A 13741-nucleotide genomic window follows, 5' to 3' on the forward strand; every position below is an offset into this window, starting at 1 on the left:
TTCAATATCTTCCTTCTAGCTATTTGAAACTATATAATGAATTATTGTTAACTATAGTCATCCTACAGTGGTGTGGAAAGGTAGAATGTGTTCCTCCTATCTAGCTGTAATTTTGTGTCCTTTAACAGATTTCTCTCTGTCCCCACCTTTCCCTGATTTTTGTCTAGAATCCTCTGCTCTTTTTACTTCTAGGCAGACTCCCCTTTTGGACCCTCTTGTGTTTGGTTTCTGAATCTTGCCTCTTTTACTTTTTAGTACTCAGGGCAGAAATATTTCCCCTACCTTCTTTTAGATCTCTAGCTTCGCCTTTTACTTTACCACTCCTTGTCTGTCTTTTCTGTTTTGGTCATTTATTACCTCTGGTCATGGTTTGGGCTGAACAGCGGCCAAGGAGCCAGCAACACAGTTGTTTTCTAAGTATGGTCCTGTCTCCTTAGGATGAGCCTAGTTATTTTCCTTATCCACGGAGGTACAAACAGTACCATCTGGATTATCCTCACACTCCAGCCCGATTTAGGCCATCTATGGATTGTCATTTCTTTCTCATCATCTCTTTGTATCACTAGTATTTGTTTCAAAATTAGCTTTTAATATTATTTGAAATGGAGAGATTCTTATTTTAAAATATATATATTCTGTGTTATATTTTTACTGGTTCTCCTACCTCAGCCCCTAATGTTTCTTTTTCTTTTTTTCAGATGGCGTTTCGCTCTCATCGCCCAGGCTGGAGTGCAGTGGCGTGACCTTGGCTCACTGCAACCTCTGCCTCCTGGGTTCAAGCGATTCTCCTGTTCTCCTGCCTCAGCCTCCCAAGCAGCTGGGATTACAGGCACCCGCCACCAGGCCCAGCTAACTTTTTTGTGTGTTTTTAGTAGAGATGGGGTTTCACCATGTTGGCCAGGCTGGTCTCAAACTCCTGACCTCAGGTGATCTGCCCACTTTGGCCTCCCAAAGTCCTGGGATTACAGACGTGAGCCGCTGCGCCTGGCCATCTGAGCCCCTGATATTTCTATCAGATTTTACTCAGCATATTTTGGGGAAAGGAAGTATATGCAATATGTTTGAAAGGTGGACCATATTTATTCCTGAGCTAGCTCACTTTGGGCCTTTCTGTGTCATTACATGCTCACATTCCCCACAGCAAAGGCATTTGCATTGCACAAGTCTGTTCAGATTTATGATGATCTCACAATGTCATTCAGGGACAGAATCCCTCAATGAATCAGAGAAAAAGAGGGCTAACTATTGTTGGCACAGGTGATTGTTCTTCTAGTAAGGACAGGTGAAATTCTCCCTTCCTTCAAATGGGCTTTGTGGTAAAGTTCTATCTGTTTTCTGGACTCATACTCCTTCTAAGATGATAGAGGGAATGCAGGCGGAGGTGAGACTTGGAGCAGTGCTTCTCAAACTCTGTTGAGGATGTAAGGTCTCTATTCTTCTATAAAATGAAGTAAAAATTAAATTCTAGAAAACTGAAATGAAAAACAGGCCCACAACAACATCCTCCTACTTTTTTATTATTAGAATAAACAGACACAACATTAATTGGTCAAATTGCCTTACAAATTTCTAAACATGGACTCTCCATATCTATACTTAACTAGCACCAGTTGGGGGACCATACTTTCACAGCCAGTTTAGGACACTTCTACCCATACCAGATAGAAAGTGCTTAATTTTCAAAAATCAACTCCATAAATATTTAGTGGGTAGGGGTGTGGGTTTGCTTTACTTGAATTTAGAAAATCCTGCAAGTATAGGGGAAATCTGTTAATGAGCTAAGACTATACAAAGATTCTTAGTAGAAAATAAACATAAAGTTTATGCTTGCTATATCATAACATGATCTGTGCAGATATGCATCCTAAGGCTTAGAAAAGAGAGCTTTTGAAGAATGGGTGAATTTAAAATGAAGAAGCTTAAAATTTCCTTCCACAAATATGTTCTTCACAGAGATAAAGGCTTTCTCCCTGGCTCTGTCTAAATATAAGTAAGCACCTTGGAAAACACTGAGTCAGAGTCCTTTTTACACCCTTGCATGTTGCTTCTTTAATGTTTTGTCTGCCCACTGCCAATTGATCTCAAATAAGTCTAATTTTTGGAAGGAATTTCATTCACATTCATGGATCATGGATTCTTCAGGGGCTTTGAGCTTTTCTTCTGTGATAAGAAAGCACTGCATAAGATAGGAAGTCAGCTAACTCAGAAATCCCAGTACAGAATTTAGCACTCCTGGTCAATGGGTACTCTCCAGGGATCTTGGCCTCCAGAAATCAATTATTGGATTACATCCATCTAACCCAAGAGTGGGTTTGATGGTGGCTGTTTTTATTTTCTATTACGAAGAGAGTGATAATGTTTATTTTATGAGGATAGATGGTAAAAACAATCTTTATTTCAAAAATAGTATCAGTTCTATTGAATGATTTTGCGTTCCACAGGATTAATTTTCAAGATATTTGAATTGGAAAAGCTGAAATCACTATAAAAAGCATGTAGTGCCTTAAGTTTTTTGGAATGAAATGAAATGTGCACCCATTTAAGACTTTCATTTAACTCAGACACTTAAAATATCAAGAAAATAAATGACTTCTCTTGGTTAATTGTCTTATGTACAATAAAATTGAGGGTAAGTATTAGGTAAAAGGTAAGTGGTATCATTGGATTTCCTCTCTAATTAAGAAGAGATCCAGTGACAGTTTGTTTTCATGGTGCACATTAGAAATTGTGATTGTGCTGGTTTCCCATTAAACTTTAGAATAATTTATTATGACAAGTAACAGAAAGTAGATAACAGAGTTTAAGTGGTTTATACTTTCATACTTCTATGTTGTGTTCCTGTCTTACAGACTTTTATAGTATTGAATAAAGGGAAGGCCATCTTCCGGTTCAGTGCCACCTCTGCCCTGTACATTTTAACTCCCTTCAATCCTCTTAGGAAAATAGCTATTAAGATTTTGGTACATTCATATCCTTTTTCAAGTGATTAATATTAACTATTTGTACATAATCTGTAAGCACTTTATAGCTAAATATCAAATTAAGTTGGGAAAAGTCCATATTCTAGTTTTCATCACTCTCATTTTGCATCTTTGTCATATTAGCCTCATTCTTAAAGTTCATTAATCACATAGACATTACTGAAACATGCAATCTTTAACATTTTATATATTATGTATAAACATATATTTATGTACTTTTGTTATCTTTCTAAAAACACTTATATGTATTGAATCCTACAAATCTAAAGTAAGATAACCATGTTTACCTCTACCATCTTTATACAAAGCTTGTGATGGTGTAGAATTTGCAGTGAGCAATGATATAATAACAGAAAAATCTACTTCCAGACTCAAGTTTTTCCATAGTTATGATATAAAACACTTCAGTGTATCTTAGAATAAACCTTTAAGTATATTTACTGTCAGAGAATATCAGAAGTCTTTGGCCAGAACTTAGTTAATTCTTGAAATTTCCTGATGATTTTTGTGAAGGAAGTACTGGAATATTGGCTGAATTTCAAATTCAAGTCATGAGTTATGATGCTGCCAAGCAAAACTGATTGCTGAGTAAAGACTCTGGAAGTTAATGAGAGAAGTTGGCATGTATTTCCAAATGGTCTTAAGGGATTTGGTTTCATGATTCCCGTTGGTGTTAAAAAGGACTCCACGACTAAATTCATTTGTTAATCAATTTAGCAAAACAATTCACTTCTGATTGTATCTTGTTTGATAGCTTTGACAATAATAGATATTAAAATACCATTATAATTATCATAAGCCCATACTACTTTTTTTAAAGGATTCTAAAATTTAAAAGGCCATTCTAATTTTAACATGATATCAAGAAATTTCTTTAGTGGTATAAATATGCTATTACTAAAATGAAAAGATTTGAAACATAGAAATCATATGATCAGGGTTTTTACACTTACGGAAGTTTCCTTGTCCCAGTTTGTATTCCTAGCGCCATCATGTGGTCATTTGATGAAAACTTTCTTTTTCAATTATGGAAAATTTTTGTTTTGGCAGTAAACTATAGTGGAAAGAATATTGGATCTTAATGCAGGAAACTTATATTCTAGTCCTGGGCCCTTTATCTAATTCCTCTAGAGCTTAGTAATGCCTTATTTCCATGATTTTTTAAAGTATAGTGATAAAACTAATTTTTTAGAGTCCCTTTCAGTTTTATAATCATGTTATGTCTGTTCATTTGTTTTAGCTACCACTTAGAGTATATTTACTTATGTGCCGTGACTGTTCCAAGCATTTCCAATATATTAACTCACTTAATCTGCATGTAAAAATTGTTACATTACAAAATGTGTACATTATCAGCTCCATTGTAGAGAAGTAGGAAGAGATACAAGGCAATGGCACAGAGAGGTTGAGTCTCTTGGCCAACATCACTTTGCTATGTTGAATTTTAATTACATTCCCATCATGTTAAGTGCCAACCTTCAAGAATATTCACTTTTAATGTTATCGAATGCTGCTGAACTTGTATAAACTCAGTCAAAATAGAGCAATCCAACAATTAGCATCGTGCTGTACTTTGACTACAAATTGTTTTCATGCGTTGAACTATGTTGGATAAGATATGTTTAAGAAATTACAATATTGCAGATAAGTGGCCTTCCTCAACAATTTACTAGTTTATTCGCCTGAATGAGCTCAAGTCAATACTTTCTGCTGAAAAACTATGCAACTCCAGGCAGCACAAAAATAGTCTTCCCACTGAAGTTCTCTGGGAGGTGAATATAGTGATTTAATAATAGTTGCAAAAACAACACCTTATACTGATATAATGCTTTTATATACATTACCTCATTTAATCTATACAAATACTCAGTGAAGGTGATATTATTACCCACATTTTACACATGAAGAAATTGAAATTTAAAGGGATTAGATGACTTGCCCACAATGCATTTATCCCTGAATTTTGGCTAAGCTGCAGTTTGGGCTTTTCAATGTTAGCTTTTTGTAATATAACACTTGGATTTTGACTTTCTTTTGTGTGTTCCTTAACAATAACCTACATTATTCAGCATGCTAATTATGTGCACTATTTTGACAAACTGTGTGTTTATGACAATGAGTAACCCTCCTGATTGGACAAAGAATGTAGAGTAAGTTCAACTTATATTTTTAATAACATATATACATTTGGGATTTTGAAATTGTGTCTTAATGTAGTCTTAAAATAAAACTGAAGAGCATTTTATTAAAGTCATTCCTAGACAAAATTACACAGCAAAAGGACAATGCTCATTGGCCCTCAGACCTGCTGGCGTTATACTGATTATCACTCTCTTTTGCCTGTACCTGGTGTTCACCAGAAGACCACCACTCTTGGACATTTACACATTTTTCTTTAAAATCTACAGTAGCCAAACCAAATGTGGTCAAAGCAATTGCAGAAAAGAGCCAATATGGTAGACCTTGGTTCCAGTTAAATTCCAGATAAATACATTGAATCAAGAATCAAAAAGGGTTAGTTACAAATGCCATGTGAAGACAATATTGAACCTCGCAAAGTTTTCATTTCCATCAGGCACATTCACTTCATGTCAGGCCAATATAGTTCCAAGCGTGGTCACCAACAAATTGAAAAATAATCCAAAGTTTCAGGGTTGTAGAACTTGAAAATTCAGTAGACTGAAGACTAAACTAACAGAAGTGGAACTTTTTGTAGAGCTTTCAGAAACCAGAAGCATTACTAACTATATTGATGATCTCTCTGTTCTGGCGATACCTTTGAAGCACAGAGGCCAGATTTGTGATAACTGAAGTTGGGCTACTCTAACCATAGCTGCTCACCTGCCCACACTTCCTATTTGTAATGCCTGTTACTATACGGCTGCTGACCCATAGCAACTACAGAAGTATTAGGTTGGTGTAAACATAATTGTGGTTTTTGCCATTACCTTCAATTGAAGGTAATGTTTGCACCAACCTATTTCCAAGAGTGTCTCCTTTCCTAGACACTTCCAGGCTGAAACCAATAAGAAAAATGACATCTTGAAGAAAATAATAAATTTTATATATAAAAAATTCTAAAGTATTGAAGTTAATATGGGAGGCCCCACAGGTTTTCAGTCGCCCTAGTTTTTTTGTGATTTTATGCAAATCTCACACCCCAATTTCTGAGTAGAAGATTTAAACTTTGGAAACACCTAAGTTTCTGAATTATCACAAGAATTTTATTCTAAATTAAATTTTTACTTCTTATAACGCTAGAAATATTTACTTTGATTTTAAAGAAGTCCTTGTTCCAAGCAAGTTAAATTATCTTGTAGAAAAAAAAAAATAAGACATGCTAATTTGTCAATTTCCTCTCATTCTTAGAACACCATTAAACTTGAGATTTTTTTCCCTAAAAGAAAATCATTTCATGCTTCTGCAATATTATTGATTGGCTATTCCATCATGTAAACATACTAAATATTTCTCAGGAGACTGTATTTATGTAAATACCAAGACATTTCAGACAATGGCTAAATAGATTTCATATACCCTGTATTTCTCACACTACTCTTAAGACACTTTACGAAACAACTCTTTGTGTTAGGAAGTTGAATTTAAATTTAGGGCTACGTTTCATTTGTATGAAAATAAAATCCATCTGCTTAGTTTTCTTTCTTAGTATTTATCTATTCCACTAATGGAGTGATAAGGAATTGGTATGCTATGAAAAAACACTGTTACTTTATCAAATTTTTTGGATGCTTGTTTTCAGATACACCTTCACAGGAATATATACTTTTGAATCACTTATAAAAATTATTGCAAGAGGATTCTGTTTAGAAGATTTTACTTTCCTTCGGGACCCATGGAACTGGCTCGATTTCACTGTCATTACATTTGCGTAAGTGCCTTTTTTGAAACTTTAAGAGAGAACATAGTTTGGTTTTCCATCAGTGCTTATGCTTTTAAGAATAGACTTACTTTACCTGTAGAATATTTTGGTGTGATTTATACATTCAAACTCTGGATTTCAATTTAGCACAACAAAGGTCTAAGTGGAATTTCACTATAGCATGAAGGCTTTGCGGTAGTTGAAAACTACAATTTTCACACGTAGCATCTGTCAGAAAATTTCACATATGCCACTCTTCCACACATACATGCATAAACACACACACACACATATGAACACACACAATCTGATGTCAAAACACAAGCATATTTGTAATACATCTGTGAAAATCACTTTAAAAATTACAGCCACAAAACAGTTCTATTGGCTACACAAATTTGCAAAGACCTTGCTCATATTACACAAAGCTTCTTTTATTGGTTTGGTAGAATAATCGAAAGTATCTACTAGCATCAAAACAATCTGACAAATCAAACTAACAGAAGAAAGAAGATATTTGAAATATTATGTTTTTAATATATTAAATTACTGATTTCTAAGACCTGTAGAGGAATACATTCTCTCTGCCTCTTTCTGTTTCTCTCCTGACCCCTTTTCTTTCTTCTTTTCTTCTTTCCTTTTATGGCTCTCTTCATCTCTTTAGTCTGAACATAAACTGCCTTATCCTTATCTCCTATTCATATCCACTCAGTAATATGCACAGTTTACGCACCCCCATGCTTTTTTTTCTAGTGGCAAACTTCCTCAGGAAGAAACCCAGAAAAATAATAGAAAACCATTCCAGACTAAGTGAAAGTACAGTGTAGAAGGAGGCAGCCCAAAAACACTTACCCTCATCCTTCCTTCAGGAGCTGATTTTTTGGTCTCTAACAGTTGCGATGTAGTGGATAGGAGCAGGAGAGGTGGCACTGATATACTCAGGACTCCGAATGTCTGATCTTAATTTCCTACCTGATCAGGATGAGCCAATTCTTTGCCAGACTCTCTGGCCACAGCTCAAAAGAAGGCCTACAGGACTTCTATTTCTTAAGAACAAAATGGCAGTAATAATAGGGGCAGCATTGGACCCTCATAAAGTATTGTTCTTAATTTGCTTAACTTTTATTTAAAAGTTACACTAGGAAAATCTTATCTCATATATAAAAGCAGTAAGGCAATCTGCCTTTTCATGCCTAAATTTCTGTTGGGTGATTTCATATATTTTTTTCTAACTAAAACCCTAAACCATAGCCAAGATTTACTTTCTTTTTACAAGTTACACATGATGTTGGTTGCATTGCTTTCCAGAGTGACAACAAGGGTGCCTACTTTATGAAGTTTACATTTAGCTAATGGCCTTAAATTTTGTGAACAAAGGATTAATGATGGAATCTAATTCCTGATTTGCCACTTACAATATCATTTAAAAACACCAAGAAGGTCTTTATAAAAGACCCGTGCAAGTAATATAAATCCTGCTAAAATCTTGAATAATTGTGATTTGATTCTACAGGTTTGTAACAGAATTTGTAAACCTAGGCAATTTTTCAGCTCTTCGCACTTTCAGAGTCTTGAGAGCTTTGAAAACTATTTCTGTAATTCCAGGTAAGAAGTGATTAGAGTAAAGCATAGGCTCCTTGTACCTACAGCTTTTTCTTTGTATCCTGTTATTGTGTTTGTGTGTGAACTCCCTATTACAGGTACGTCACAGAGTTTGTGGACCTGGGCAATGTCTCGGCATTGAGAACATTCAGAGTTCTCCGAGCATTGAAGACGATTTCAGTCATTCCAGGTGAGAGCAAGGTTAGACAACGAGATGGACCCATCATGTGATTCAGCATCCTTCTCTTTGCTTGACGTTCAGTTTTACAGAAAATCAGGAATCATAAGACTAGGTGTTTCAAAGAAAATGATTCTTATTGTTTAGACATAAGCTTTATCAGCCTTGGAGTTTAACAATGTCTTATGTGAGATACTGTAATTTGAGGTCAAGGTGATTTGCGCTTACAAATATCACGGGTTTTTTTTTTTTTTTTTTTTTTTTCCACCATGTTAGTTTTATCGAGAATTTGCTCCCTTTTAAATATACCAATCTGTAATTTCTTATTCATTACAGTCATTAATGACTATGTGTATACAATGCAAATCTTCTAAGTTTTTTGCTAACAAAAGAGAAGGGAACAAGATAATAAAGAATAGTGTGAGTCTGCATGGAGGATTTATTATCTTAAGGCACAATTATACTGCAAACCACTTTCGGTTGTATAGCAAAATCTTTCCTGCTTATAAATAGGAATTTAAAAATATTTATTCAGGTATTTTGTTATAAAACTGACCTCTGACCCTAATGAAAATGTGAGGCAAGTTTTAGTAGCAAAAAGGAAAAAGACAAGGCCCTTTCCTTAATATAGGCTCCATGAAGAACATGAACCTTCCATTACTCTATCTCGACATAATGGGATATGAATCTTCATTTCATTGTTTAAATCATTACATTTCTGGAGTTCATCTTCATAACTTCTTCCCCCTTCCATGAAGTGTTGCTTTTCCACTAGCATTGCCAATATTCTTGGATTTATGAATGAAATCTATGTTTTCAAGAAAATTGTGTGACGCTTTTATTATTTCACATGTGTTAAGTCTTCATAGTAATAGACTTCTTTCTTTCAGGCCTGAAAACCATCGTGGGAGCCCTGATCCAGTCTGTGAAGAAGCTCTCAGATGTAATGATCCTGACTGTGTTCTGTCTGAGCGTGTTTGCTCTAATTGGGCTGCAGCTGTTCATGGGCAACCTGAGGAATAAATGTATACAATGGCCTCCCACCAATGCTTCCTTGGAGGAACATAGTATAGAAAAGAATATAACTGTGAATTATAATGGTACACTTATAAATGAAACTGTCTTTGAGTTTGACTGGAAGTCATATATTCAAGATTCAAGTAAGAATTATTGTTATGTACATTTCCTTAAAAAGTAGAATTTCCTTGTTTGTAACACAAAGGATAAATACTTGAGGGGATGGATATCCCATTTTACATGATATGATTAGTACATATTGCAGGCCTCTATCAAAACATCTCATGTACCCCATATATACAAACACCTACCATGTACCCATGAAAATTTAAATTTAAAATTTAAAACTAACGAAATAAAACCCCCTCTAAGAAAGAATTACTATTAAGTATATTTAGTCTTTTCATTGCTAATGTGCCTTCCATCTAGGCATGAAAAATATTTTTAAATGACCACATAACAAGACGTGATCTCTTAGAAAATTACCTAATCAAACTATTTAACAATATTTAAAATTATATTTTATTTGGTATTTCTATCCCCTGGATTTTAAATAATAGATTATTTATATTTCTGGAACTAAAAGAAGAATTTTGTTAATCACCTTATTAATGGCTTACACATACATTTAACAATTTTGTTCATAACTACTCTAGTTTTGACTCCTAAATGCCACTTTCTATTTTATCATCATTTGGAAGGCTGAAGAATTCAGCTAGAAAGAATTTTCCTAAGATCCTTGGTTGCTATACATTCTTCCTGTGGTAATTGATATAATCAAAGGAGATAAAATATATGAATGCCCTTTGTGAATTCTACAGTACTATGCAAATGTAACTCATTACACATTAATTACACAATGTCTTTTATCTATCAGAAACTGTATAGTACACTGGGGAATATAATGGAGGTAATGCATGGCTTCAGAGTGTTATAGTTTAATAGATTATTTTATTACCTTAAGGAAATAAAGTGATACCTAAAAGTAAATCTTATATTTGAAAAGTAGTATTACATCAAAAAGAAGAAAACTACAGTTAATAAAGCTTCAAGAGACAGTAATAGAAAATGTTAGTTGGGTGCAGTGGCTCACACCTATAATCCTAGCACTTTGGGAGGCTGAGGCTGGAAGATCACTTGAGGCCAGGAGTTTGAGACCAGTGTGGGCAACATAGTGAGACCCCTCCTCTAAAAAAAAAAAATATATATATATATATATATATATATACACACACACTTTTTTTTTTAATGAGTTGGGTGTGGTGGCATTTACCTATAGTCTCAGTTACTAAGGAGGCTGAGATGGGAAGATCACTTGAAGCTGGGAGGTCAAGACTACAGTGAGCCATGATCATGCCACTGAACTCTGGTCTCAGAAATAATAATAATTGTGCTAATACCCTTTCTCTTTTGAAAGTGACAATAAAAAGTGTGTAAGTTTCCTCTCTCTTTAATTTTAGAATCTGCCAGTAGTGATATTTCAAAAGCAAGAAGAGTTAGAACATGATTAATAAGAAAAGGAAAAGTCCTTTTTAAGGAAAAACATTAAACCTATACAACTTAAATTTTAGATGTTCTTTAATATAGTATATCTTTATTATTTTAAGGTGGTGAATAATATTTTGGAAAAAAAGAAAGAAAACTTCAGTGACTGTGTGGAACAAACAGAATTAATTACAGAAAGTTACTAGTTATTCAATATTTATTAAAGTAATGATAGCATAGTTTAAAAAGCAAGTACTAATCAGTGTCTCCTTACAGTTATAAATCTGGAAAATACCTTGGGTTGATACGAATGAACTCTTCCATGACATTCAGTGATATGCTAATAAATAATTTACAAACAGTTGAAAATCTTTAGACTTAGTTGTAAATCTTTAGTTGTTAATCTTTAGATTGAGAACAGTGTCTGAGCAATACACAAATGTTCCTTATTCACTAGATATAAGGCCAGTAGGTCCACTTCAATCACCAACTCCCTGAAATCTGTTGTTTGTTTGTTTGTTTGTTTGTTTTATCTAAGTTCAAAATACTGACTGAGGGTTATTTAGGGTTTATTCTCTCTAGGGAAAATTTATTGGACTGCATTTTTCCAATACTCGAAGTCAAATAAATAAGTAATATCTGAGGTCATTTTCAGCTCTAAACATCTATGGTTCTTATTTTAAACCAAATGCAAATATAAATAAAATGGTTCATTTTTGAAAGTAATAGAAAATTAAATTTATTAAAATTAAAGATAAATATTATATCTGAAAAATTATATTTTCCTCAGGTTAAGCCTGATCATTAAGGTTAGATCATTGAATTTAATGGGCAAAACTTCATTTATAAATATGAGATATCAAAAATTCACCCAGAAACTATTATAGTCCTTTCTCTTTGTTTAATTTTAATTGAAAGTTAGGAAATACTATGTCAACTTTCCTGTCTAGGTTCAAAGAAGTCAGAATATTAGAAATAAAAATGATATTTTTCCTTATGTGGTTCTGTGTCCTGTACGGAACTATGCATGGAATAAATTCCTCAGAAAACTTAGCATCTAGAAAGTGTATCTTCTTACAAAATCCAGCATTGATTGTTTAATTCCATGTTTTTCTCTTTTTGTCTTTTATTTACTTATTCATTCAATAAACTTTACAGAAAGTCTACCCGGTCTCAAACAAACACTAATATAGAAATAATTAATGATCAGGACTTTCTAGGAGGAATACTTGTAAATAAATAATTACAATATAGTACTGTCACCCTAAGAATAATTCAAGTGTATACAGGTTACTGGTAGCACAGTGAGGGGAGTTCTTAATTACGTCAATATTTAGTAGAAAGAAAGTTGAAAATACCAAGGAAAAAGTTATAGAAGAACTGGATGTTGCAAGAAGCCAAGGCGTTTGCAAGAAACAGGAATCTTTGAGATAATGTAGTGTTCACCTATAGTCATTATTTTAGCTTTAGTATTTAAGACTTTTTAAAATTGCTTTCATTTCAGTTGTTGATATGATTTATGCATATTTTACTATAAGTTGCCTATATTCTGGAAAATGTGAGAATATAAGTTATACTTAATTATTAAAATGTATAGTGTCAAAAATGTAGGCGAGAGGACCAGAAAATATACTATTCTTTTATTTTGAAATATGTGGCTGTTTTGTGAAAACAAAGAAATTCCTGTCATTCCTGTCCATTTTTACTGAATGAATTTTTTTCATGAGAATGGTGAACAAACGCTAATACCTTTTTGAAAGATTATGTTAGTACCTGTCATTATCACTAACTTTACATTCACAATGAAGAAATACTTTGCACTGTAAAGTGTCTAATGTAAAGTGTCTTTGCACTGTATCTAATCTAATGCCATTTCTTCATAATGAAGAAACACTTTGCACTGTAAAGTATCTAGATAGAATATCTAGAATTTGGAGGGAGAAGAGACAAATACTTGTGCCTTTGAATGAATTATATATTTAAAATTACTCAATAAACTTAAAAGTAGAACCTGACCTTCCTGTTCTCATTTTAGTGTTTTTAACAATGCAAACGTTCATCATGTGACTTTCTTTTTTCAAACAGGATATCATTATTTCCTGGAGGGTTTTTTAGATGCACTACTATGTGGAAATAGCTCTGATGCAGGGTAAGTCAAAATTTGTGTGTATCTTTGTATCTTTGTATGTACACATACGTATGTGTATCTTTTCTCTCTTTGTATAGAAACTGAAGATAACAGCCAACTAATTTTATTGACATTAATTTGCTATATGTAAGGTTTTTGATAAAGTATGAGATTATGTAAATATTAGGTAAGATTTATGTTTTCTAAAATAAGAAGTAATACTTTTAGACACATGCACACGTATGTTCATTGCAGCACTATTCACAATAGCAAAGACATGGAATCAACTTAAATGTCCATCAATGATAGGCTGGATAAAGAAAATGTGGTACATATACACCATGGGATATTATAAAGCCATAAAAAATAATTAGATCATGTCCTTTGCAGGGATATGGATGGAACTGGAGGCCATTATCCTTAGCAAACTATTGCAGGAACAGAAAACTAAGTATCGCATGTCCTCACTT

General features: G+C 33.6%; 1 protein-coding gene across 2 annotated transcripts in view; it reads left to right on the forward strand.

Moving 5' to 3' along the window:
• Nucleotides 1-13741, forward strand: part of SCN1A (sodium voltage-gated channel alpha subunit 1) — a 138576-nt gene that overhangs the window by 64712 nt on the left and 60123 nt on the right. Inside the window, exons 4-9 of one of the 2 annotated variants that reach the window (XM_058441497.1) lie at nt 2850-2968; nt 5042-5131; nt 6742-6870; nt 8562-8653; nt 9532-9801; nt 13229-13292. In XM_058441497.1, coding sequence (XP_058297480.1) covers nt 2850-2968; nt 5042-5131; nt 6742-6870; nt 8562-8653; nt 9532-9801; nt 13229-13292 — 764 coding nt within the window. Of the gene's footprint in view, nt 1-2849; nt 2969-5041; nt 5132-6741; nt 6871-8561; nt 8654-9531; nt 9802-13228; nt 13293-13741 lie in introns of those variants that run through there. The other variant, XM_032755518.2, reaches the window with a different exon arrangement.

This window comes from Hylobates moloch, unplaced genomic scaffold, assembly GCF_009828535.3.
Source record: "Hylobates moloch isolate HMO894 unplaced genomic scaffold, HMol_V3 SCAFFOLD_1, whole genome shotgun sequence".
In the NCBI taxonomy this organism is placed as follows: Eukaryota; Metazoa; Chordata; class Mammalia; order Primates; family Hylobatidae; genus Hylobates; species Hylobates moloch.